The sequence below is a fragment of the Odocoileus virginianus genome, chromosome 14, assembly GCF_023699985.2.
Source record: "Odocoileus virginianus isolate 20LAN1187 ecotype Illinois chromosome 14, Ovbor_1.2, whole genome shotgun sequence".
Taxonomy (NCBI): domain Eukaryota; kingdom Metazoa; phylum Chordata; class Mammalia; order Artiodactyla; family Cervidae; genus Odocoileus; species Odocoileus virginianus.
In genome coordinates, this window is record NC_069687.1 from 14,607,431 (window position 1) to 14,633,210 (window position 25,780).

Genomic DNA, 25,780 nt, shown 5'->3' on the forward strand with positions numbered 1-25,780 from the left:
GGGAGAACAGAAACAAAGCCTATTCCTTCATTCCCTCTGCCAACTCTCAAATACTTATAACAATTGACATGAAGATTCCCTGACAGTCCAGTGATTAGGACTCTGCCCTTCCACTGCCCAGGTTTGATTCCTGGTCACTAAGATCCTACAAGCCCACAGCACAGGAAAAAACAAACAAACAAACAAACAAAAAAAACCCAACCTGAACAAAAACTGACATGAATATTAGGGAAGCTGTGTTTACATAAAGTAGAAATATCTTTTTTTTTTTCTTTCCATTTTGGCTTATTTCCACCAAAGCACTTAGACCAGGCCCACCCAGAAGAGAGGATGTCACTTCTCAAGAGACTTGAAGTTTGGGGCTGCTCTAAACCTCATGGTCCCCTGCCACATTTCTAAGTTAAAGCTGCTTCTGCCCCTTATGCAGTCGGGGAGGGCGAGGGCCCAGCCTGCCTGGAGTCTTGTCATTGGCACTAGAATCATTCCAGAGTAGGACTATCTTCTGTGTTACTTTGGGGGCTGTAAATATTGCCGGTCCAAGAGATACTAAATGGGGTTTGGAGAGTTTATAAGCCGGCTTCTGTCTACTCACTCACTTTGAAGCTGGGAGCTTCAAAGCTAATGACAAGTGAAGATCTAAGAAAAATCAGAAAATTCCAAGATAATGGGAACAACAGGGGACCGAGAGAAGGAATGGGGCGGAGGAACAAGGATGAGTGAATCCTATTTGAGACAGTGGCTCTGTCCAGGGTCAAGGGTAACAGGCAGCAGAGAGATGAGAAATTAAATATGCTTCAGCACAGGTAAAATGAGGCGGATTCAAATATGCGCTGAAGATGAAAATGGAATAGAAGTTCAAACCCTCTTTCTCTTAACTTCTTTCTAATCTGCTGCCACTTCAGGGAGAAGGAACTTACTTTTCAAACTTTGCCAACACGTCTGCCACGATGGTCCTGCTCTCGATGGCTTTATCGACGTGTCCATTATACTCAAAGAGCGCGAACATGTTTCTGCTGTCTTCCATGGCCAGGCCTCGGATCAGCTTCTCCACCACCTGGAACACACGGGGTCCTCAGCTGTGGTTCTAGAACATGCCTTTATCAGAAGCCAGAGGGAGCTGCCGGCACACGCGAGGGTCCAAGCAGCTTTCCGACACCGTCGTGTGTAGAATTTCAAAGGTGCTGTTCCCCCTGGTTCTCTTGAAATCAGTTCTCTGTCTTCCTTGCCAGAAAGAACACAGGATACTCTGCCTCCTGGTAGGGGCAGATGCTGGGCCAGTTTCTTGAAAACTAGCAAGTGCATGAAACTAAAGTCCTTTTGGGGGCTTCCCTGGTGGTCTAGTAGTTATGAATCTGCCTTCCAATGCAGGTGATGCAGGTTTGATCCCTGGTTGGAGAACTAAGATCCCACATGCCATGGGGCAACTAAGCCTGTGTACCAAGACATGAGAAGCCCACACACCACAACAATGACCCAGCTCAGCCAAAAAAAATAGGTAAATAAAATTGTAAAACAAAAATAAAGCCCTCTTGTCTAATAGTGATATCTGTTGATATTTCTGCTACACCAGCTTTCCTGGGTTTTATTGCACTATTCCTTTTAGCCCATTGGTTTTGCAATATTAATACTAAGTTTACATTGAAAAAAGAAAGAAAAAAACTGTGTTCCCCTCTCCCAGTGTTCTAGATTGCTGTTGTTGTTTAGTCGCTCAGTCATGTCTGACTCTTTGTGACCCCATGGACTGTAGCCCGCCAGGCTCCTCTGTCCATGGGGATTCTCCAGGCAAGAATACTGGAATGGGTTGCCTTGGCCTCCTCCAGGGATCTTCCCGACCCTGGAATTGAACCACGTCTCCAATGGCACCTGCACTGGCAGGTAGATTCTTTACCACTGAGCAACCCGGGAAGACCCCATGTTCCAGATGTTTGTGTGGCGAACAGAAATACTTTGATCATTTCTGCAGTAAACTGCGGTGCTGCAGAAACGATCAGATACACCCTTGTCATGGTAGGTGTATCTGAGTCAGGTCCATAATCTCTACTAGACACACCACTGCTTCTTAGATTAGCAGGATTATGGGCACTTCCTCGTTTACGGAGCAGCTGCAGTATGCCAGCCTAACTGTGCACAATTTTCCTGACCTGAGGAAGCGTGTGGGCACTTGGGCCTCCCGCTTACCTCCCCAGCCGTGGTGTGGGAGTTGATGGTGATTTTGCAGGAACCCCCGCCATGGCAGTACACAGTGGACGTCATCTCTTGCCGATGGATCAGAGCTTCTATCTCATCTCGCGAAGGCACAAACTCTCTGCATTTGGTTTTCTTAAGAGATTCGTAAATGAAGAGGGCGTATTTTTCCATCTCAGTTCCTGGAAACTGCTCCCGTATCCTAGGAGACAAACGCTGACTGTTAGTTGCCAGAGTGAGCATGGATGGCTAGGTAGAGTTGGACAGCTTCAAGGTGCTGCAGACCAAGGTGGCCAGTGGGGTCCCAGTGGTGTGTGGGGCAAACGTCAGCCGTGTCTGTAGCTCACCTTGTGCTGTTTAAAGACGAAAGCAGCGGAAAGGAAGAGAGAGAAAGAAAGGAAGAAAGACAGAAAATCCAGAGACCAAAGCTCCAAGTATGACTGAGAGCAACTTTTGCTACCAGCTGATCTCTGCAGAGCTATTTGAAAAAGCCACGTGCCTCATACTGTCCTGTGAAAATCCCTTTTTCACAGTTAATCTGCATCTGAATCAGACAGTTTCCACCTGCTTGATCTGAAACAAACATCTAAGGTTTTTTTTGTTTGTTCTTTTCCTGTTTATATAGAGTTTGCGTGTGCTAAGTTGCTTCAGATGTGTCCAACTCTCTGCAACCCCATGGACTATAGCCCACCAGGCTCCTCTCTCCATGGGGATTCTCCAGGCAAGAATCCTGGAGTGGGTTGCCATGCCCTCCTCCAGGGGATCTTCCCAACCCAGGGATCAAACCCATCTCTTGCATTGCAGATGGATTCTGTACTGCTGAGCCACTGGGAAGCCCTTATATACAGTGGTGGTGTTAAATTTATCCAATGTCTTACACAGCAGGACACCACCCTCAAAGTGACCTGGTCCCTGGGCCAGCCCCATGTGGTTTAGAGACACAAAGGTCGTCTGCCCCCGCTAAGCTGCTCAGGTGACCTAGGAGGCTGACCAACCCCAGGCGTCTTCTGTTCGGGGTCTGAGTTATTGGAGCCGCGGGCCACTGCACCCCCGACGTGAGCAGCACGGCCCAGGCCACCTCGTACCTTCTCAGGTGGAACTTGAGGTACTTGAGGATCCCGCGGCTGGGCAGGAAGGTGCAGCTCAGGCAGGTGAGGATCTGCCAGCTGCAGAGGTTGCCCACGCTGCCCGGGTGGGGCACCTTGTTGGTCTGCTTGATGAGCTGGCAGTACAGCTCGTCTCGCAGAGGCCGGAGGTCGTGCCCCGTCTGGAGGATGCCCTGGATGATGGGAATAGGGTCGGACATGGACTCCAGCTGCTGGAGGGAGTTGAATATCTTGATGGCTTCGTCCTGAAGCGTCGTGTAGCCCTTGTCTTTGAGCACTAGGAGCAAAACAGAGAGTCACACGAGGGGTTTGGAGACGGCACCCTCTGGGCATGCGGGGCTCAGAGAAGGCACCTGCTGAGCAGCGGACAAGAGGCAGGGCTGGGGACCAGAGCTACTTCAGGATGCGGTGACCGCGCCCCCGCCCCCGCCCTGTGCCGTGGACACTCCAATCAGCCCAACAGAGGCAGGCTAAACTATTTTTAGTTGTTTAAACTATTTAAACACATAACTGAACTATTTCACTGTGCAAAATGCTTACTGAGAAGCTGGTCTATGCCAAACAGGTTCCACAGCTGACAGGTAAGACACCTGTTCAGGGTCTGCCTCTCACAGTGTTCCCCAATTGCTTTCACACCAGAGACCGATTTCATGGAGGACAACTTTTCCACGGACCAGGTAAGGTGGGTGGGGTTGGTTTGGGGATGACTCAAGTGAATTACATGTACTGTAAACTTTATTTCTCTTATTATTACATCAGCCCCACCTCCGATCACCAGGCATCGGATCCTGGCAGTTGGGAACCCCAGTTCTGGTATATGAAGGGTACTGTGAGTTCCTGGGGAGAACTGGCATGTTCTTTAATACGACAATCCTCTTAATTAACCAATCAACGCTAATCTGATGGGGCTCAAGAGTTCACAGGGAACCACAGCACCATGTCCCGGATCTGGGTGGAATTCGGGACTCACGGTTGAGGTTGATGTCTCCGTAGGGCAGGGGCAGGAGCGGCGAGTGCAGCGGGTGGTGGGTGTGCCTCAGGATGGGGTTCCGCTTGTATATCTGCTCCACCACGTCTGAGTTCAGGCAGTTCTCCTTGAGAAGAACGGGGCCATGAGAGAATGCCCACGAGCTTATCATAATAAGCATACACATGAAAGAACGAAGCCACCTGTATCCACCTGCACGCGAATGGTTTTCATACGTCACGAAACACCTGCAGCTTGGGGATGGTGGTGGGAATCCAGCATTAATCATCTCAAGTACCAAGAGAGCCACAAGTGATGTTTCAGGATAAATCACACACTCCTGTTTTTCTTACATAGCTTATTCTCATTCTCTTTCTTTGGTTTGCATATTTTTTCCTATGTTATTAAAAAACCTTCTCTCTGGAGATTGTCGGTATTGTTCAGTCACTAAGTTGTGTCTGAACGACCCCATTGGACTGCAACACGCCAGGCTTCCCTGTCCTTCACTTCACTCCTGGAGTTTTGCTCAAACTCATGCCCATTGATGCCATCCAACCATCTCATCCTCTGTTGTCCCCTTCTCCTCCTGCCCTCAACCTTTCCCAACATCAGGGTCTTTTCCAATGAAAAAGGTGGCCAAAGGATTCTAGCTTCAGCTTCAGCATCAGTCCTTCCAATAAATATTCAGGGTTCATTTCTTTCAGGATTGACTCATTTGATCTCCTTGCAGTCCAAGGAACTCTCAAGCCTCTTCTCCAACATCACAGTTCAAAAGCATCAATTCTTCAGCACTCAGCCTTCTCTATGGTCCAATTCTCACACCCATACATGACTACTGAAAAAGGCACAGCTTTGACTATACAGACCTTTGTCAGCAAAGTGATGTCTCTGCTTTTTAATATGCTGTCTAGGTTTGTCATGGGTTTTTTTCTAAGGAGCAATCTCTGGGAATTACATATACTTAAAAAATTAATAACTTCTCTGGCTAATTGTTTAGCCATAAGTCATTTGGCAAAATCACACTATCCTTGTTTGTAATTCATTTTAAAAATAAGAATTCCCTAGCTGTTCAGTGATTAGGACTCTGTTTCTACTGCAGGGGGCCTGGGTATGATCCCTAGTTGGGAAACTAAGATCCTGCAAGCTGTGTGGTACGGCCACTAGGAAAAAAAAATATATTTTGCTAGGTCTCTCATTGGTCTTTCTAGCCTCCATCTGAAAATGACACTATGCTATCAGTGAGACCGTTCTTTCCTGAGAACTCCTGAAATATAAGAGCTCCTCTCAGAGAATTTCATCATGTATTCATATTTCTAAAACATTTATTTGGGATCTGAAAAAGTCACAATTATTTTTAGAACTTTGAATCAACAGAAAAGTTGAAGGAGAGGCAATAAATCATTCTATCGTGCCAATTTCATTTCCACTATGAAAGTTTTTCAGTAACACTCAACTGAAAACAAGAAAGAAATATGTTAACTTTCTTTAAAAAAAATTATACTTACTTTTTTAAAAACATCTGATTTCAAATGAATTAAATGTGTTTGTCTAAGTTAAGAAGTGCTTCTAAATGTTAAGAAGCACTGTTTCACAGTTAAAAACTATTTACTCTTTCATGTTTGATTTATATAGTAAGTAGAGGGGTAGATAAGATACAGCTCTGAAAAGAAAGTTCAGCTGATATGTGCTTTTTTCTTTCTTTTCTCACAAAAAAGCTTCCAAAAATTCATTTTTTTTTTTAAGACAAGAAATGACATTACTAGTTTCAGTTGTTCCTAATGACATATTAGTTTCAAGGGTTCCCTGGACAGTTCTGTAGTTTGTAGGATAACTGACTTATAGGAATCTGACTCCAAATACCCAGAGAACATATTTTGGAATCAAGAGCATGACTTGAATTTGGGGGGTAATAATGCCCTACCAATGTATTAGACCCTCTCCCACCTTTACAAAGGCACAGCTTCCTTCCTGGATCTGATGAGTTACTTTCCTTTGATGTACATCAGTAAATAAATGCCTGCCTCACTATCATTCTGGTATCTTTTCTGTCACAGCTCTGGCTCTTTCCTTCATATTGGAACCCTGCCCACGTGGAAAATTTGTAGGAACAGCATAAAAATAATTTCCCCTGACTTGCTTCTGCACCAGGGACTGACCCATTATGTGAACAATGCAACTAGAACATCCCACATCTTCATTTCCATTCCTAGAAAATGAGTGCTGTGATCCTTGTTCATGGCTGCCATTTAATTATTCATTCATTCATTATCAGAGGAAATAATCTTTATCAACAAAAAATCACAATTTAACAAGGTCACTGTTGGTCCAGAAACTTTGGAGCTTCTTCTGTGAGTTTGGAGGCACCTAACAAGGATTCCAATATCCTAGACCCATCCTGGGTTTCTCCCTGGTGGTGCAGGGGTCAAGAATCCACCTGCCAATGCAGGAGGCGCAAGTTTGGTCCCTGGGTCGGGAAGATCCCCTAGAAGAGGAAACAGCAGCCCACTCCAGTATTCTTGCTTGGAAAATCCCATGGACAGCGGAACCTGGTGGGCTACAGTCCATGCAGTCGTTAAGAGTCAGATATGACTGGGCCCTAGGGATTAGATTTAGGTTATGGGCTCTTAAGGAATCCACTTGTGTGGTCCAGAAACCGTTGAGTGAAAGTAGAATTATTTTGTGACTACTAGAAGGGCCCCAACTTGGGCTCAAGTGGAATCTGTGGCATGCAGGTTGTCCCCCACACAGGTCACACCACGTCCCTGCGACTGGGGAGCCCGCACCCCAAATTATAGACCACTGTCCCTCTGCCTACACAGTTCTACAGCTGGGTTTGCCTCCGCAGCCACACCTAACACCTCCCCAGAGACAGGATAGCTTTAGCATCACATTCCACGTGCAGTCGAGCATTTAGATTTTTTAAAACCTGGGATGCACAAACACGAAATTGACCAAGAGGTAGTTTCGATTACAGAGTGAAAATGAAGCATGACCAATGTTGACATCTTGGTGTCCTGAGGGTGAGAATCTGGGAGCAACCATGAACCACCATGACCACTCTCACCTTGATATCTTGAATCAGCTGCTGCGTGGGGGTGTCAATTGGGGCCTTGGTGTCGGTCACGTTTTGAATGGCGCTCGACCACCTGGTGGCCTCGTTGAGCAGCTTGGTGTAGAGTCGGTAGCAGTGCTTGCGTCCGTACACGGTGACGTTCCAGTAGCCTGTGAGAGCAGCGACACAATCATACCAGTGTTAACCTTGGGGACCAAGGTGACATCCCCGTACCAGAGTCCCAGAAATCCAGCACCCACGTCGTCTCCACCTGAGTCCCTTATTATTGAGTTCAGTAGCTATTTGCTGACTTCTTCCATATGCCCTGCCCTGCACTAGATACCCAGTCACGTGGAATTTACAGCTGAGAGGGAGAGACAAACATTAAAATGATAAGCCCAGAATCAAACATATAATTAGTACCATCTGCTCTAAAAGCAACAGGCATAAACTAAAGTCCTGTTCAAGGCTCTGGACAAGAGTGAGAACTCTTCCCTCAGATTTCTTTTTTTTCCTCCCTTTCTGTTCCTTCTCTTCCTTACGATTTTCCCTCCTCCCTTCAAAAGAAACTATTTATGCAAAGCAAGCAGACCAAGTGTTCAGACACCAGACGAAAGTGCAATGGAGTGATTTCAGTTAAAAAAAAACAAAAAATGAGTATTTTTTGAATGCAGTAACCATACTAAAAAAGCACAAAGTCACAACTAGCAACAAAAGTCAAAATAAACAATCTAGAAACATCTTTCATAATACCCAAAGAGAAAAAGAAAAAGAAGCTTGTGTGACTACTTTATATTCTACTGGGTTATGTTCACTGACACTCAGGTTCTACCTTGTTTTTAGGCTGCATTATGACTCTCAGGGTGCAATGGTAAGAAAGACAAAAAAACAGAAGCACAGAAAAACAAGGTGTTCTGCAGGAAAACCTTTGTTTATATTTCACTGCCCTGAGAAGAATCTTTCTGCAACTCAAAAAATCAGGACCCTTTACTATGGTTTACATTATCAAGTGTTCATATAGGTAACCACGGACAGCCTCAAAAGATATTGAACAAGGAAAGAGATATTTTTGGAGAGGAGAGGAGGGAATGTACACACGCTAGGTGGGGACCTCACCCCTTTGCTCGGAGCAAACCGGCAACTCCTATGATCAATCGGGCCACATCTCAAGCATGATCAGCCCGAAGCACACTGCACTGCTTACCCGTCTCCTTAAAGATCTTCTCATCGGGTGGGACGACCGAACAGAGGCTATTGAGGACTAGGGTGCCCAACTTCAGAGCATTCTTCTCCGAGCTCTTGTAGTAATCCAAGGAATTGTGTGTGAGCACAAACCACCGTTTCTTCAGTTTCAGGGAAGACATCTTCGGACTGTTTTTCACTTCTTTGTGCAACCACCCTGGAAACACAGACTGAAGTGTTAATTATTCAAAACCAGGATGAGCAGCATCTCGTACCAGGTGACCATTGGCTTACAAATGGACTGTCTTTCTGTATGTCTGCTAGCAGTGGCCACCATCCTTCCTTCCTTGATGATTTTTAACAATGCCAGCAGGCAAGATCATCCAAGGAGGAGGGGATATATGCATATATACGGCAGACTCAGTTCTTTGTACAACAGAAACACAACACGGTAAAGCAATTATGTTGTTCAGTCACCGAGTTGTGTCCGACTCTTTGTGACCCCATGGACTGCAGCATGCCAGGCCTCCCTGTCCCTCACCATCTCCCCAAGTCTGCCCAAATTGATGTCTATGAACCTGGACAAAGCAATTATACTCCAACTTAAAAAAAAAAAAAAAGGCAAAATTATTCAAAGAGGTTCAAAATGGAAATGTAGCAAATGCTCATGTAGATGAGAACAGGACTCCGTAAGTCAGAAAGCCTCAGGGCATCACCTCTCACTATGAATTCCTGGCCCTCCACTCTGGTGTCGCCCTTGGATCTCTGCAGCAGTGTTATCCAATGGTGCATCTCCTCCGGCGTGTCGGCGTTGCAGTGAAGCACCCGGTTGGCCGTGATGATCACGAACGAGTTGGGTCTGAGCGGCGGAGAGAGAAGGAAGCAAAACCGCTTAGCTCCACTGAAACCCTCACCTCCGAGTGAACCAAGACTGAACGTCTTTTTCCCGGCTTACGGGTCACGGGGAGAAAAATGGCAGTGCTACTTGTATTTTCTGCTGAGGCAAACCTCGCTCATTTCTGCAGGATTTATTTCATGCCTCATTAACCTTTACACTTGGAGCAACACATTCTGAAAGGTCCTGGAAGGGAAAACATTTCTTCATGCAAAACTTTCCAGACGAAATTCGGTTCCGGGCAGGCTAACCAAGGTGACTGTGGGGGAAAGATTTTTTTTGGATGCCTCTCCAAAGTAAATTTCTTCCTGCCTTGGATAATATTTCTGTGGGTTGGTAATGAAATGTCAGACACCAGTAACAGAAGATCAGTAAACAGCTGTAAGTGGAACATCTTATACACTTGACTATGCCTGGAACAGAGAGCCACCTGGATCCATGACCTTAGTATGAGCTGACAAGGGGGCCTTTTCCAGGAAGAGATAAATTAATAATGGAAATTTACTTTCTCCTGCATCTTTTTATCTGGCAATGTGCTGAGTCTCTCATAGGATCCTGCTTCTATTAATTCTTAATCACTGGACCTAGGGACTACGAACAATATTTTGCAACTTTTCAAATGTTTGCTGAAGTTAAGTGCTGCAAAAATTCAAGGAAAAGAAAGAAGAACAGGACTATGGTATGGACAGACAGGTGCTCCTTAAAAAACAATATTTTTCTAGAGTTGGGAAAGGAGAAAGGTGAGCAGGTGGGGAAGAGGGAAAAGCCAGGTAGGGATGGACATTTCTCCCATGGATCATCACAGGCCCAATGTGCCAGAGGAAGGGGTTTAGAAGAAGAGAGATGCAGGCAGGAATGTGACCGTCAGAATAAGGACCTGGGCTTTGATGACTGACATGACACGCGAGTGTTCAAGGTTCCTGAGCCAGGTATGAGGAGGTGCAGGGTGACTAGTAGAAACAAAGAATACAGTTCAGAAAAGCCTTCATGAATGGTGAGTGATGGACACCTCAGAACTCTCATTTGGCCCAGGAGACATGATTTTTGTTGTCAATTTTAATTCATTTCTATTCTCTCTAAAGCAATGTTATTGAAGGCAAAAGTCAACTCCCACTTGTACTCAGAATTCTTAAGTGGAAAAGCAAATTAAAGATGGTAAAGATGATGGTCACTGGGTACAAAGACCCCTGAGACCACTGCCAAAGATGATTTGCCTTCAAAAACAAAAACAAAAAAAACAAAACTGAAAATATGCTATTTTTAAGGGCATGGGTAAGGAAGGCATGTCAAGGAAAATAAATGACTGTAGTTTAATTTATTAATACTCTACATATAAACTTCCATCAAAATCCTTTTTCAATTCATTATCAAAGTATAGAAGGGGGAAGTTCACCCACCCCTGTGCTGGGACGCAAGCATTTCCTTCCTATATGAATCCCAAGTTTCTCCCTGTTTTTTTGTTGTTGTTAGTATTTAGTCATCAAGTTGTATCTGACTCTTCTGTGACCCCAAGGACCATAGGCTCTTCTGCCCATGGGATTTCCCAGGCAAGAATACTAGAGTGGGTTGCCATTCCCTTTTCCAGGGGATCTTCCTGACCCAGGGATCAAAGCCACATCTCCTGCACTGTAGACAGATTCTTTACCATGGGGCCACCCGGGAAGCCTGTTTGTCTCTATGACTGTCTATATTAGGTTTCCATGCTCTCCCTCACCCCTGATCCCCCACACTCCAAAGATACCCCGAGAGGAAGACCATGATTGCTGGAGTGGACCGGGTGGGAACACGAAGCCTGGAGTCATCTCTAAGGCCACAGCGTAGAGGCCTGTGGGTGCCTGCAGGAAATGAGCAGGTACTTTTGTTAAGCATCACACCTGAGCTTACCTATCTGGGCTGTCAGAGGCACACACAGAATCGATCAGTCCCACATCCAAAGTGCCCTGGAAAGGAACGAAAAGCAGAGAAACTCAGAGAACCATGGACTACAGCACGCATCATGATAACATCCCTAGATGATGCCTCTCCAAGCAGGCAAACAAAACAGGCTCCTTCTTTTTGTGTTAACAGTGAAGTAATAGTTATCTAAGGAAACATTCCCCTTCATTCAGTACAGACAGCCTTGAGACAGGGCAGAATCTACAGTCTACTCATTAAATAAATTATAAGCGAATCTTTCTGTCTTGTTCCTAAAATACTTTCAGTAAAGGGTGTTTACGAACTTCTTTCAATTGTACCAATTTTCTGATTTATATTATGATCTATCTTGAATTTTATATTTACAAGAAAAGGAAATGACTTCTAAAATATGGTTTTGTGTCTCTGTTTATACATGTCTGGGAGAGATTAATGACAGAATGAATACGATTTGTAATTCACTAAATCTTTTGAAGAAAATATAATAAGCTTCCACGATTTCATAAAAATTAGATTTTTTTTTGTTCAAGATCGGCAAACTGTAATCTATTACTACTCACAATCTTCTATAATTTCTTGTTTTTCTTCATGATCTTTACCAAAATGTTCCTGTTTCTTTAATTATTATAGTGTGTGTGCGCTTAGTCACTCCAGTCATGTCTAACTCTTTGCGACCCCATGGATGGTAGCCTTCCCCGTCCATGTAGGACATGGATCCACTGTCCATGGGGATTCTCCAGGCAAGAATACTGGAGTGGGTAGCCATGCCCTCCTCCAGGGGATCTTCCCAACCCAGGGATCAAACCCGCATCTCCTGCATTGCAGGTGGATTCTTTACCAACTGAGCCACCTGGAAAGCCCAATTATTATACTATTACTTACTAAAAAACAAAACAAACAAACTGTCCCCAAGTTCCCGGTCCCCTCACCCCCTCGGGATCGCCCCCCTCCGCACTGCAGCTCACATACCACAGCGTTTTGTGGGTTTGCCTGCTCATCATGCATCTCCCGAATCTCCTGGTCTGTGGATGCGTGGACCTGACTCAGCACACTGAACCACTGGCTGTGGGAAGGAGACAGCAAGGCTTAAGGCAGGGCCAACCTCTGCACTTACAACAGGGACGCGCTTTTCCACCTCCCCTGAAAAACTGACATCTCTGAGCCACTTTAATTTGCCTGTTCCTCATGGGTAAATGTGGATTTCCTACTACCAAAGGAGCAAGGGTGGAACAAACAGCCAAGGTATCTTGAAGTACCATCTGAGGCGACTTCCGATCAGTGGGAAAACCCTTTTCTCTGGCCCGACATTCACATGGACATTTAATGATGATGATAAAGAGCTTCTAGAGAAATTGCAGCAAGAAATGAAACCCTCAGTTCTACCCAAAACCCTTCAGTCAAGAGTCTTTACTGAAGATATTATTTATAACTTAGGAAACATTCAAGTGCCCTCTCAGTTTTAAAAAGTATGTTCCAAGGTAAGAAGGCCTATAATATAAGAGCATCATCTCGGGGGTCTACTTTCCCTATTCAATCCCAGGATGAGGTTTCCAAACACCTGATAGGATTTCCACATAAAACCACTGGAGAGTGGAAAATAGAAAATGCCTAACGTAGAAAATTATTTTGACTAGAGAACTCCTCTGTCTTCATTTCAAAAGGTTTTTGGTACTTCCAGCCTCATCAGATTCAGATAATGAAGGAAAACAGGCCAATTCCAGAAAAGTCAAGCAGAACAAAAGTTATGTTGTAATTAGAAACACAATACACGCTTCAGGAAAATGACTACGAATATCCAGTTGTCTGTTGGTCCATCCATCCATCCATTATTTACTAAGCAACTACAAGTGAGAGGTACCAAATGTGAGATGCCAGAAGATGCCCTTCTCCTGTAGGGGGCTGATCAGACACATACACACACTCCTGTAACTAAAGCTGAGAAAGTACTTGGTATCCAATGGCATATTTAAGTAAAGCAATTAATACCTATATTTAAAGGTAAGTCATGTAAATTATTTATAGCAAAGCACTAAAATCTCCTGTGATTCCTAAAGCAGAAACATGTAACCAAGAGCTTGAAAATACTCAACATACAGCGACTCTTAGGGAGACCAATGGAAACATTTTAATATGAATTTGTTCATCAATTCTAGTTAACCCAAAGGCAAGACTTCAGTCATTGCTTTATAAAGCTCAAAAATATCCCAAGTCAAACACTGAGCAACATTTACATTTAAAATGTAGGCCACATGGGATCAGACAGACAGAACACACACACACACAAATAAAATTGCTGTGGCTTCCATCTATACAGGTGACAGCTTCAAATCTAAAAAATCTCTTCTTCTAGATCAAGTACAACTCAGAATCTGAAAAAGAACTTTTAAAAATGTGTTCCACTGGTCAGGGCAAAAAGTCCTTGGCTACAATATTCCAAATGTTAAATTTAGCAGGTTCATTATGGCACAAAACAGGCAGGGCTGCTGCCAAACACTGGGTCTATAATTCAGTTGCAAAGCCGTGGGCATTCCCTGGACCGTGGCAAACCACATGTGGCCTCCAGGAGTCCCAGACAGAATGATGGGGCTGTAATTCCAGGTCTGCTTGTTTTTCCAGCGTTGTGTCATGATTTATGGATCTGAGTGGGGGGGTTTTAGTTCGTTCCCATGGGAAGAATTATTTTCTTTGCTCTTCATGCTGCTGCCCATGGTGTTGTATCAACACAGAAACATCCAAAGGGCAAGGGGTCATAAAGGCCCCAAGAACTCTCCGGAAGATTCTAGTGATTTCTGAGCTGACAAGTGAATTCTCCAGACAAGAATACTGGAATGGGTTGCCTTTCCCTGCTCCAAGGGATCTTTCCCAACCCAGGGGCTGACCTGGGTTCTCCTGCATTGCAGGCAGATTCTTTACCATCTGAGCTACCAGGGAAGCTCTGAAAAGTGAAGAACACAGGCCAAAGGACGTCACCCTCATAAATTAGAAGGCATTTTGTGGCACTGCTCAGATGAGCGTTCTGAGCTCAGACAAGCTCCTTTTGTGGCGCTGGATGACAGGCAGCTCCAACCTGACCTGACACACCCAGAAAGCAGCAGGGACGGACAAGACACAGGCTCTCCTGAGCGACCCTGCCACGCGTCACACTGAGGGGCAAACCCCAGTCCTTAATTTGTGCCACATCTCGGCCCAACAACGGACCCCGAGGTCCAGGAAAGTCAGACAACTTGCCACAGCCAATAAGAGACCCCACTGTCTTCTCAGCTCAGTCAGAAGTCCAAGCTCCTTAAGAGGCTTCCTGCCTCTCTTCAACAGAACTGAGCTTGCCTTCCTTTACGGATTATACTAGCTCTTCTCTGTTGGGGCTTCCCTGGTGGCCCAGAGGGTAAAGTGTCTGCCCGCAATGCGGGAGACCCGGGTTGGATCCCTGGGTCGGGAAGATCCCCTGGGGACGGACCTGGCAACCCCACTCCAGGATTCCTGCCTGGAGAATCCCATGGACGGAGGAGCCCGGTGGGCTATATATATAGTCCATGGGGTCGCAGAGTCGGACACGACTGAGCGACATCACTTTCACTTTTCTCTGTACCGCAGTCTCTTACTGTGTAAAATCGGGTAACAGTAATCCTCCTGCTACCCTGTCGGGTTGTTGTGAGAATTAAATGAGTTAAAACACGTGAAGCATTTTGAACACTGCTTGAAATACAGTATGTTCCAAGTGTTAACGATCTCTCCAGCCATGGAATTCTTCACTGTCACAGCCTTAAGCACCCTCCCAAATGCCACAATCCTGGCATTTGTTTAAACAGCCAGTGGTGGATGTTCCTGCTTTTTCAACCTTTAAGCAAACCACAGCAGCTCCCTTCCAAAGCTCAGAGGCTTCCAGAGGGTGGCTTTCAGCTGTGTGTGGGAGCGCAGTTTCCACATGCTGCTGGTGACAATAAAAGCCTGAGTGGACCCAACTGGAAAGCCAGTGGCAAGTGAAGCTGGAAATCCATGTGCTTTGTTACTATAACAGACATAAAGCCCAGTGAAAGAGTCCCCAGGAGACAAGTATTCAACACTTGTCAGTTCAGCTCTTCTGACTCAGTCCTTCAACCATCCTAACAGAAACACCCAATGAGAAAAGTCAGTTAAGAGCTTTTCGGGGCTGGTCGGCTCAACAGTAACCCATGTGACACCCAGGCCAACAGAGAAGCGAGGATGAAGCTATGACCGACTTGACAGCCCAGCGCCTCACCTGGCATCTTCCGGGGATTCCGCGATCAGATGGAAGGTCCTGTCGGCCATGATGATGTCAATCCCGTTCTCTTTGCTGGTGTTATCTATGATCTCCCTGCAGGGGAACATAAGCGCCCAACACAGAATGAATGCTTGAGGAGGGGGCAAGAAGAGAAATTCCACAGCAACTGAAAAATCAGACACCAACCCTTTAGCCTTTTCACTTTCAGAAATGATGACGGGGTCTCTGGGGGTGGCAGATTCCTCCTTGCTCGAGAATGGGGGGGTCTGCTGGGTGTGTGTGGGAGGAGGTGGGAATGGGGTTGGGGGGCATTCTTGACTTCTCTAGGGAGGGGCCTCTCTTCTCCCACTGGCCCATCCAAGGCACACCCAGTTCAGGTGCCCCCACTCTGCCTGTACCTTCCCTAGGCTCCCCCACTGTTCTATAAGGGACCCCCACATTGCGGCCAATCTGCAAGAGCACTTTCATTCATCACAGCATTCCATCTAGGTTTCAGGCCGCCACTGACACCTCTGAATTCCTCTGGTAAGGACACACTATTTCCACCAGGGGCTTTGGGGTGAAGAGCAGGACTTGAGTGCTTCTAGATCTCAATTTCGCCTTGATCTGATCCTAACATTCTTAAACCACCCTAGAGGTTCAAACTCAGTGGACCAGGCTAAGAAGAGCAGGATAAAACACAAGCAGCTGTTAGGATGGGACCAGAGATGGCGATCTCCTTGAGGAAGAAGGGTGTCGGGGATACAGACAGCTTGCTTTGACAGCTGAAGTAGCACAGCTGTTTCCAGTAAAACACTTATTTTACAACTAGAACATTCAGCAGTCCACTTAGAAAAAATAAATATGGTATGACCTTTTAGCTAGAATCACCGAGATGAGATCTCTTAAAGGAAATCAACCCTGAATACTCATTGGAAGGACTGATGCTGAAGTTCCAAAACTTTGGCCACCTGATGCAAAGAGCTGACTCACTGGAAAAGACCCTGATGCTGGGAAAGACTGAATGCAGGAGGAGAAGGGGGCGACAGAGGATGAGGTGGTTGGATGGCATCACCAACTCAATGGACTAAAGTTTGAGCAAACTCTGGGAGATGGTGAAGGACAGGGAAGCCTGGAGTGTTGTAGTCCCTAGGGTCGCAAAGAGTTGGACATAACTTGGCAACTGAAGAACAACTAAGATAAAATATTTTAAAAAGCCAAGAAGATCAGAATTCACACAAGAGTCTGTGATGCCTTCTTAAGAGTAGAAGAGAGAGGTGACCCTGATGGGGGAGCGATCAGCCAAGTGTCTGATACTGCAGCCTCTGGAGCAGGGTGACAATCCTCAGGGGAAATCTAACCTGGCCACATTATCCCAGACCAGCCCCTTAGGTACCTGGGAACTCAGTTACCTTGTGTATAAAACGAGTGGGTGCTGTGGTTCTGAGCCACAGCAGGTCCACCAGAATCCTGGGGAACATTCAAAAACTCAGGTGGAGTTTTTCAGGGTAGAACCCAGTAACTTGCATTTACACAAAGTTTCCCTGGAGATGATGATACTGTCAGGGTCTCAATAAACACAGCCTGTCAACTACAGGATAAATAAGGCAGCATCTCCAATAACAGGGAGTGAAAGAAAAGATGAAGGGGATGGTATATAAATTGAAAGCAATTTGAGAGATCAAAAACTATGAACCTTATTTGGATTCTGATTTGAAGAAAGAAACCAACTGGAACCAATAATACTGTCACCTCCATTTATAAGATAACTGGGGAAATCTGAATAGTGACTAGAGTTTGGATGACAGAAGGAGTTCATGTTCCTTTTTAAATGTGGTCATAATATTGTGATTATATATTTTAAAACATCTTAAACTTTAAGTGAATACCAAATATTCACAAATGAAATCATATGGTTAGGGCTTGCTTTAAAAATGTAGTTTGGGGAATTCTCTGGCAGTCCAATGATTAGGACTGGGTGTTTTCACTGCCATGGGAGTGGGTTCAATCCCTGACTGGGGAACTAAGATCCTATGAGCCATGCAGCTCAGTCAACTACAACAAAAAAATGTAATTTTCAGGGGTGGGGGGAAGAGCAGTGTGGGATCACAAATGAAACACCACTGGCTGGGGGTGGGTAACCACTGAACGCTGAATAATGAGCACATGAATTTCATTCTAGTCTCCAACCTATGCTTGCATATGACTGAAATTTTCTATAATACAAAATATATATTTTTTATATAATAAAAATTAAAAAAGAAGAAAACCTTATGATGGTGAAACCTTAATAACTCATTGCCTTCTCTCTACAGAACATGACCAACAGCTGAAGAACTAACACTTCCTTACCTCTATAACTTCTACATAACACCTGGAGAACAGGGCCCTATTAAGCATTTATTTGCTATACAGCAAGCAGCAAAAGGAACATCCATCAAATTTACACTGGTGAAGTTCACGACCACTGTCTGGCTCAGCCTCCTGGCCTCCGTGAGCACCCCCCCTCTGACTCCCGCCTATGGGGTGAAGAGAGGACCATCGTGGTACATAGGGCAGTGTGGTACATAGGGCAGGGTGGTACATAGGGCAGTGTGGTACATAGGGCAGGGTGGTACATAGGGCAGGGGGAAGAGTGCAGGAGGCTCGGAGCTGGGCCATGCTGCACACACTTGCAGCACTCAGACTCAAACTCCCACAAACTCATCTGACTATAGAACATGGGCTCCTCCTCAGGAACCCCAAACGGGCAGCCTGGAAAGTTCCAGGACTCTGCTGTTTGCATTTCACTGTTTGTCCTTAAAATTAAATACATAATTGGTCAAACTCTCCATTTTTCAATGAACCATTTTCTAAAGCTCCTGATGCTGGCTGAGTAGAAACGACAAGTCATTTTCAGGTCTCATGAATTCAGGGGTTAATTCCGTCTCTCAAAGCTTATTTTTACCCATTTTCTAAACATACATGATTGCTCACTTTGAGTGGGGTGGAGCTACAGGTTACCCCAAATTTTACGCTTAGTATTTAGTTACCTAAGAAAACCAGCTACTCCTCAAATTCTCAGTATTTTCTGAAAACCTTAATTTTTAAACAAATACAATAGGCCCTCAATGGCTCAGTGCTTTGGTTCATAAGAACCAGGAATTCCCCTGGTGGTCCAGTGGTTAGGACTTGGCGCTTTCATTGCCATGGGCCAAGGTTCAGTCTCTGGTTGGGGAACAAAGATCCCACAAGCTGAGTGGTGTGACTCCCCCCCCCAAAAAAAAGATGGCAGAAAAAGGGGGGTGTTGGATTCAAACCCCAGCTCTGCTGCTCTCATTGTTGGCATGAAAAGCCTAGGATACCCAGCAAAGGTGGGACACAAACGATTCATTTCACACCCCTCCAGATGGACTGTCTGCTCCCAGCATAGCCATCTGTTGGCTAGTCGGGCGTGGGAAGAAACAAAAGTGATAGGCTGACCCATAAAAGGATGACAAGATGCTCAACCAATGGATCAATATCCACACCATGATTCCTGTGTACGGCCAATCACATTTCCAACAGGTTAGTTCTCTGTTCAGCGAGCATCTTATAACCCAGAGCTGAAAGTTTCAAAACTCAAGGGAACTTTCACAGATGGTCTTATTTCTCTGATTTCCTAATAATTCAGCCCATTGAAAGGAATGGTGAGGACTCTCGATCACCTCCTACAATCTACTGCTTCAGAGAATGTGTCCCAGACAGCTTGGAGTCAGGGACCTAATTGATGGAAGCAGCCCCAAGCCCCTGCCAGGGCTCATGAACGTACTTGGCTGCCCGGACCTCCACAGTGCCCTTGAGCTTCTCCTCGCTGTCGTTCTCGAAATACATCAGCTTGGCCTGGCGGAGGACGAACCAGCGCTTCTTCCAGTTTCTCCTGGACAGGGTGGAGGAGCCGCCGCCCTTCTTGTGCAGCCAGCCTTGCTTGAGGGCCTCCTGCTTGGAGCGGAACCACAGGAACGTCTCGTCCTTAAGTACGCACCAGCGGCGCTTCCAGGAGTTCATGAGGCCACCTGTCTCCCCAGGGTTGCGGGGCCGGGGGAGGGGGGGAGGAATTTAAGGAAAGTTGGATGTTAAGATCAGTAGGTCTTAAGGTTCAGCACATCCTTAACTTTGCACCAAATGTTCTGCCTTCAGACATGCCCCCAATGACGGATCATAGTACTGCAGGGTCATGTTCAGGGGGCAGGGACCACTCTGGCTTGGTTGAATTAATCAGAACCCTTCCTGGGACCTCCTGGGTGGTCCTTTGGTTAAGACACTGCACTTCCGCTGCAGGGGGGCACAAGTTCAGTACCTGGTCAGGGAACTAAGATGCTGCACACCATGAGAATATAATCTTTCCTTATTTCCAAAGAAGTTCCTACTCACTTAGCTTAGACATTTTGGTGAGGAGCTTAACACCAAGGCTACAAAGGGACTGATATTTTAACCCTGGAGTGAGGCAGGACCATGGGGGTTGGGGCAGAGGTTAGGGGGAGAACCACTTCCATACTTATGGATCATGTTTCTGTCCAGACACCCCAGGGAGGGGAAATTAGGTTAAAACTGTGTCCAAGTTAACAGTTTCCTTCTTAGTTCAATGTGAGGAGCAATATCTATAAGAGATTCCAGAGTTCAGCAATAAACTCTAACTTACATAGGAAAATAACACATCACTTTGTTCAATAAACATCTTTTCAGAGAAAAGCATCATTATCTGAAAATGGTTTATACGTACAAGCTATAAAACTGAGACTATGAAACAAAGTAAGACTCCAAACTGTGATAGCATCGTGAACATGAGAATTTAGCTGTAATTTCTTTCATGGAAATAAATCTGGTTGAAGGAAACTAGACCAGGATATACAGATATTATCGCTTACAACATAAAAAAATACTTCTAACAGGCTTCCAGCAGGAAAATTTTATTATTCTAATTTTATTTTGCCCCAAGACACTCAAGAGTGACATTTTGCCACCATCAGTCAAGAATCTGTTTTAACAAATCCACCAAAGAATACCACATCTACTTCAATAACTGTAAAATGTCCATAAGTTATCTCTTTGATCCACCAGTAACACAAATAAAGAGTATCTAAATGTGGATAGTGAAAATGAATATAGAGGAAATGCTTTCCTCCTACAGATTAGAAATATATTTAAAACAGACATTCTCAGATTAATTTTTTTCAATGGTTGCTCAGTGATTATAGGTCTCAATTTCACAGTGGAACAAGAGAAGCAAAGAAAACACTGGTTTGTGTGTGCGTTGCGGAGCACACTTGTATCTCTGACTTACACAGATGACAACCCTGTCTCGTTTCTACAGAAAGTCCTGCTCACCTTGCTGAGAAGCCTTTATGATCTTGCCAAGCACCAGAGCTGTTTCCTAACAAACAACAAACTTGCCAGGGACTCCCAGAAGAAAACTTTTTTTCCTTCTTGATTTGTGGCTTTAATCTAAGTTTCTTAAAATAAGCCAGGAGGAAACTGTAGTACAAAGTTATCCTATTATCTTATCGTCTTTGAACGATAAGGGTTATTCACAGTAGTTTCAAAGACACAGATTACAACAGTCATCACTACCAGTCACTCTGTTGTGTTTCCGTTATTGATGGGACTCACGCCCAGCCCTCCCTCCCCCATTCTGGAGGCTCCCTTCATATTTCATCTAGAGAATCTGATCAGTGTTCTTAGTTTCCTGACTGTAAACACCTTTAGAAGGTTATTAGGCTGGTGCAAACTGATTTACACTCACAAAATATAATCTGCTGGTTAGATTTGCCTTATCACTCGTTTCTTTGAAACTTTTGGTCACAACTTAAGGCCTTATTAAACATCAAACGACAACGTATTGGAGATTAAATGGTGATGCAGTTACACAATAATTTGTTTTATTAAGAGATGAGTTTGCCAAAAGTTCACTTGCTTACCTTCTTGAGCTTTTAACGCTTTAATGTTGGGATCTGAGTGCTCTGAATGTACATTTACTTTTTCATAATCTTATTTGTTTTAATCAAGACAATTATATAATAAATGAATGCCATATATTACAATTAAGAGAATTAAGGGAATTAAGGGAATTTTTAAGCTAACTTAGAGAACTAGATTAATTAGGGGGTGAGGAAAATATAAGAATAATAAAAAGCTTATCTCTACTCTGGGAAATGCATGAGAAAATCTTAAAATGCTATGATTAGATACTTGTTATATTATTAGACTCTGCTTTGTGATGACATTTTTTCCTTCATCCAATGAACACTCGATTATTTGGTTAGAATTCTTCAATCTTTTTCATCCCAACACAACTACAAGAATTTCTATCAATTAGTACCTTTCACCAATAGGAAGATCTCCCCTAAAACAAACCTGGAGGGGTTTCCGCGAGCCCTTTGATGCTAAGAACAGCAGAAATTTGACAAGTAAGTGACTGATGTTAGCAGCTACACAGATACCAAAGAAAGAAAGTGAAGTAGCAAAAAAGAAACCAACTTAAAAGGAAAAAAACCCACAAACACACAGAAAAAGTATTAAGGAGAACAAAAGAGATATGAGAAAAGAAAAATATACCAACAGACAAGCAAGGCACAGGCAAAGCACAGAATGGTCAGAGAAAACACGAAGAACTTAAACCATCTGGGGAGGGCGGGTCTTGTTATCTCCACCCGACCCACAAGACGTGGCCTCTCCCCTCACCCAGCCGAGGGTGGAGAGAGAAACCAGACAATCCCCTCTTTGGATGACCTACTGGTGCTGATTGTGGTTTCTGCCGATCCCTCTCACTGATTTGGAAGTCAAGGTCGAGAACAGGAATAAGCCACAGGGACAAGGTCCTGATTAAGTACTTTTCCAGAAGGAGGGTGCCTCAAGGTCCCCAAGCATTAAGGTCCAGTTCGATACATGCCAAGTTCCATGGCAATGAGATAATGCAATTACAATTCTCATCATGAGCAAGGGACAGACAGTAGGTGTCACAGGCAGTTCAAGCCAGGGGCGGCCCGCTCTCAGATCTTTACTTTTCTGTCTGTAAGACATCCCTCTGGGGTCTCTAAGACTCCTGCAGGAGGGAAAAATGCAGCTTTATCATTGTAGTGGGTCGCACCAACCACAGCGGCAGCACACAAGTGTGTCTGCACATGCGTAAAAGAGAGAGAGAGAGAGGAAAAGATGCAGGGATGGTGAAAGGGAGGGAGGAGGAGAGCACAAATATGAGACCCGGAGGGCTGCCCTGGGGGCTCAGATGGTAAAGAATCTGCCTGCAGTGCAGGAGACCCGGGTTCAGCCTCTGGGTTGGGACGATCCCCTGGAGGAGGGAAATGGCAACCCACTCCAGTATTCTTGCCTGGGAAATCCCGTGGACAGAGGAGCCTGGTGGGCTGCAGCCCATGGAGTCATAAAGAGTCGGACGCGACTGAGTGACTGACACACACAGGAGACATGGAGGCAACAGAGAGAGATGAACTGAAAACGGTGACGGTGGCTGCAGACCCTTCGTCCTGACACAGTCTGATCGGGTCACCAACGTCACACCACCATGGCGTCCCCTCCAGCCAGCTGTCAGGGCCTAACACCAGGGAAGGGGGACGTGGGGCGGTTTTCCCGGCCGCCCTTCCATCAGCCTCAGCTTCCCATCGCTTCAGCCCCTCACCCAGGCACCAGGGCAGCTGCAGGGCATACCTTTCATGTAGAGGAAACTGTGGAAATAAGGCAGCGTGACACAGCTGTAAACAGAGTCCCGCCGGTACGAAAGCTCGTCGTCCGTATCAAACCGAGGATCGAAGTCCTCTTCACTATCTTCAAACTGAACCAGGGGGGAAAGAGAGAGCCAGCAGTGAGCCAAAAGGACAGAAAACAATCACCGCAAATGCCCAGCACAGATCAACACTGAGAAAATAAAAGTAACTGACAAAGAAGCCACAGGCCGATTTGTCACAACACAGTGGAGTGTGGTCAACAAAAGAATTCAGAATCACGAAATACTGACTGCGGGTGTAGGGTGGTCGGTGGACTTGAGATGTAGCATACAAGACATAGTTTGATCCCAAGACTCTGTATTCGAAGCACAACACTACTGCTTAAACATATAATTTTAATCAAACCACTCAAGAGTTAATCTCCTCTAGGTTACTGTGCTAAATCTATCGGCAAGTCTTAGAAAAGTCCAGAGTATTTAACACATGGTCAACGAAAAGAAAGGAAAAAAAAGTAAACTACAAATAAATCCAGAAGCTAGAAAGGGCCTGCTGAAGCCTGCAAAGTTTCCTCCCTTACAATGAGAACAATACACAACATCCTGCAGGGAGCCTGAAGCTACTGTCAGAAGCAGTCTCTGAAAGGTCCCTGGTGAGCCTCATTAGAGCTTAGGGCGGGCCTTATTTCCCAACCTCCTGCAAAGCCAGGACAGACACTGGCCAAATTCTCCACTGAGCATGCCAGTTTTCTTAGACTTTGGGCAAAATGCAGTTCTCTGGGGTTTGTGCTGAAGCTCCAACAGGCACCAACAGTTCCATTTTCTCATCCGATTGCTTCTGGCAAGAGAAAGGGGTCTCAGAACAGCTCTAAGAGCCTGCCTTTGGCCCATCCTGTTGGGGGATGTTTTTACTCCAGGGAGGGTGCAGCAGGAACGTGGATGACAGACAACTTCCACCCCAATGAGGGCCGGCGGGGGGCGGGAGGTGGGTGGCACCAGGTCAGCAGGTACTCACCGAGGACTGGGCGCCCTCCGAGCTGAACCGGTAGGCCCCCGAGCTGTTGTAGGTGCCCACGGAGCATCGGTAGTCTGGGGACCACTGGCTGCTGCAGGAGTTGGAGAAGGTCACGCTGCTGCCGGAGGTGATGGCCCCGTCCTCGTAGTCGTCCTGATCGTAATCATAGTCGCCCTCCGGGGCGGGCAGGGCCCCCGGGGTCTGGGGCAGGCAGTAGGTGGGCTCGCCCGCGGAGGAGTCGTGCTCCGAGGGGGCCAGCAGCACGGTGCTGTCGGCGCTGGGGCTGGTGGGCACCACCGTGTCGTTCATGTAGGGGTCCTCCTCCGAGGACTCGTCGCTGGTCCGGATGCCACTGGTGCGCTGGTCCGAGTGGCCGTGCTCGCTGGGGTTGGGCGAGTCCTTGAACGCATCGTCATCGGCCTCGAAGCCCTCGTCCACCTCCTCCTCCGGGTAGGGCTGGCTGAAGTTGAAGCTGGGTTTCTCCGCCCCGGCGCCCGGCTCGCCCGCGCACCCGCTCCCCACCAACAGCGAGCGCTCGATGTTGCGGACGCACTCGTCGATCTCGTCGAAGTTGAGCGACTCCAGGAACTCCTGCGCCGCGCGGCAGGCCTCGTCCTCCAGCCGCCGCAGCTCCTCGTCCCGCAGCTGCTGCAGCTTCTGCAGGGACGCCTCGGTCAGGGACAGCTCCTGCCGCTCCTTCATGCGCTGCAGGTCCTCGATCTCCTTCTCCAGCCGCAGGATCTCCTCCACCTGCTTGTTCTCCTTCTGCTTCTCCAGCTCCCGGCTCAGCTCTGCCGCCCTCTGACTCTCCTGCTGCAAGGCCTCCAGTTCCCGCTGCTTCCGGGCTGCTTCCTCCTGGATCGCAGAGGAAGGAAGAGGTCAGGAAGTGACCCTGCAGAGATGGGGGCAGCGGCCCTCCCAGCGTGATGAGATACGGCCGCTGTGGGCTGAACTGCACCCTTCCCTCCCCCAAATCGCCCTGTGAAGCTCTAACCCCCAGTTCAGTCCAGTTTAGTCGCTCAGTCCCCTTCGACTCTTTTTGCAACCCCATGAACTGCAGCACACCAGGCCTCCCTGTCCATCACCAACTCCCGGAGTTTACCCAAACTCATGTCCATTGAATCAGTGATGCCGTCCAACCATCTCATCCTCTGTAGTCTAACCCCCAGGACCCTAGGAATATGCCTGGATATGGGGACAGGACCTTAAGGAAGTGATAAATTACAGTGAGGCCCCGAGGTAGGGCTCTAAGCCAATCTGACTGATGTCCTTATAAGAGGGGACACACACACACACAGGGACGCCAGGGAAGTATGCACACAGGTGTAAGACCATGTACAGGACACACCATGAACCTACAGAGAGAAGCTTCAGAAGAAATCAACCCTTGTAGACTCCTTGATCTTGGGTTTGTAGCCTCCAGAACTATGACACAGTCGATTTCTTTTGTTTAATTCCCCCCGGGCTGTGGCACTATATATTATAGCAGACTGAGCAAATTAGTACAGTGGTGCTGCCGGTTTAGAGCTAGCATGCTTTTGCGATTTGCACAA

The 25,780-nt window shown here is 46.2% G+C and overlaps 1 protein-coding gene across 1 annotated transcript in view; it reads right to left on the reverse strand.

Moving 5' to 3' along the window:
- The window catches only part of MYO10 (myosin X), a 252,256-nt gene that overhangs the window by 6,720 nt on the left and 219,756 nt on the right, over nucleotides 1-25,780 (reverse strand). The window contains exons 25-37 of the mRNA XM_020887818.2: nucleotides 24,228-25,082; nucleotides 23,200-23,323; nucleotides 19,310-19,553; nucleotides 15,538-15,633; nucleotides 12,270-12,363; nucleotides 11,271-11,326; nucleotides 9,208-9,350; nucleotides 8,514-8,708; nucleotides 7,322-7,479; nucleotides 4,261-4,384; nucleotides 3,270-3,567; nucleotides 2,179-2,386; nucleotides 918-1,054 (exon numbers count right to left, since the gene is read on the reverse strand). Of these exons, the coding sequence (XP_020743477.2) occupies nucleotides 918-1,054; nucleotides 2,179-2,386; nucleotides 3,270-3,567; nucleotides 4,261-4,384; nucleotides 7,322-7,479; nucleotides 8,514-8,708; nucleotides 9,208-9,350; nucleotides 11,271-11,326; nucleotides 12,270-12,363; nucleotides 15,538-15,633; nucleotides 19,310-19,553; nucleotides 23,200-23,323; nucleotides 24,228-25,082 (2,732 nt within the window). The remainder of the gene's footprint in view (nucleotides 1-917; nucleotides 1,055-2,178; nucleotides 2,387-3,269; nucleotides 3,568-4,260; nucleotides 4,385-7,321; nucleotides 7,480-8,513; nucleotides 8,709-9,207; nucleotides 9,351-11,270; nucleotides 11,327-12,269; nucleotides 12,364-15,537; nucleotides 15,634-19,309; nucleotides 19,554-23,199; nucleotides 23,324-24,227; nucleotides 25,083-25,780) is intronic.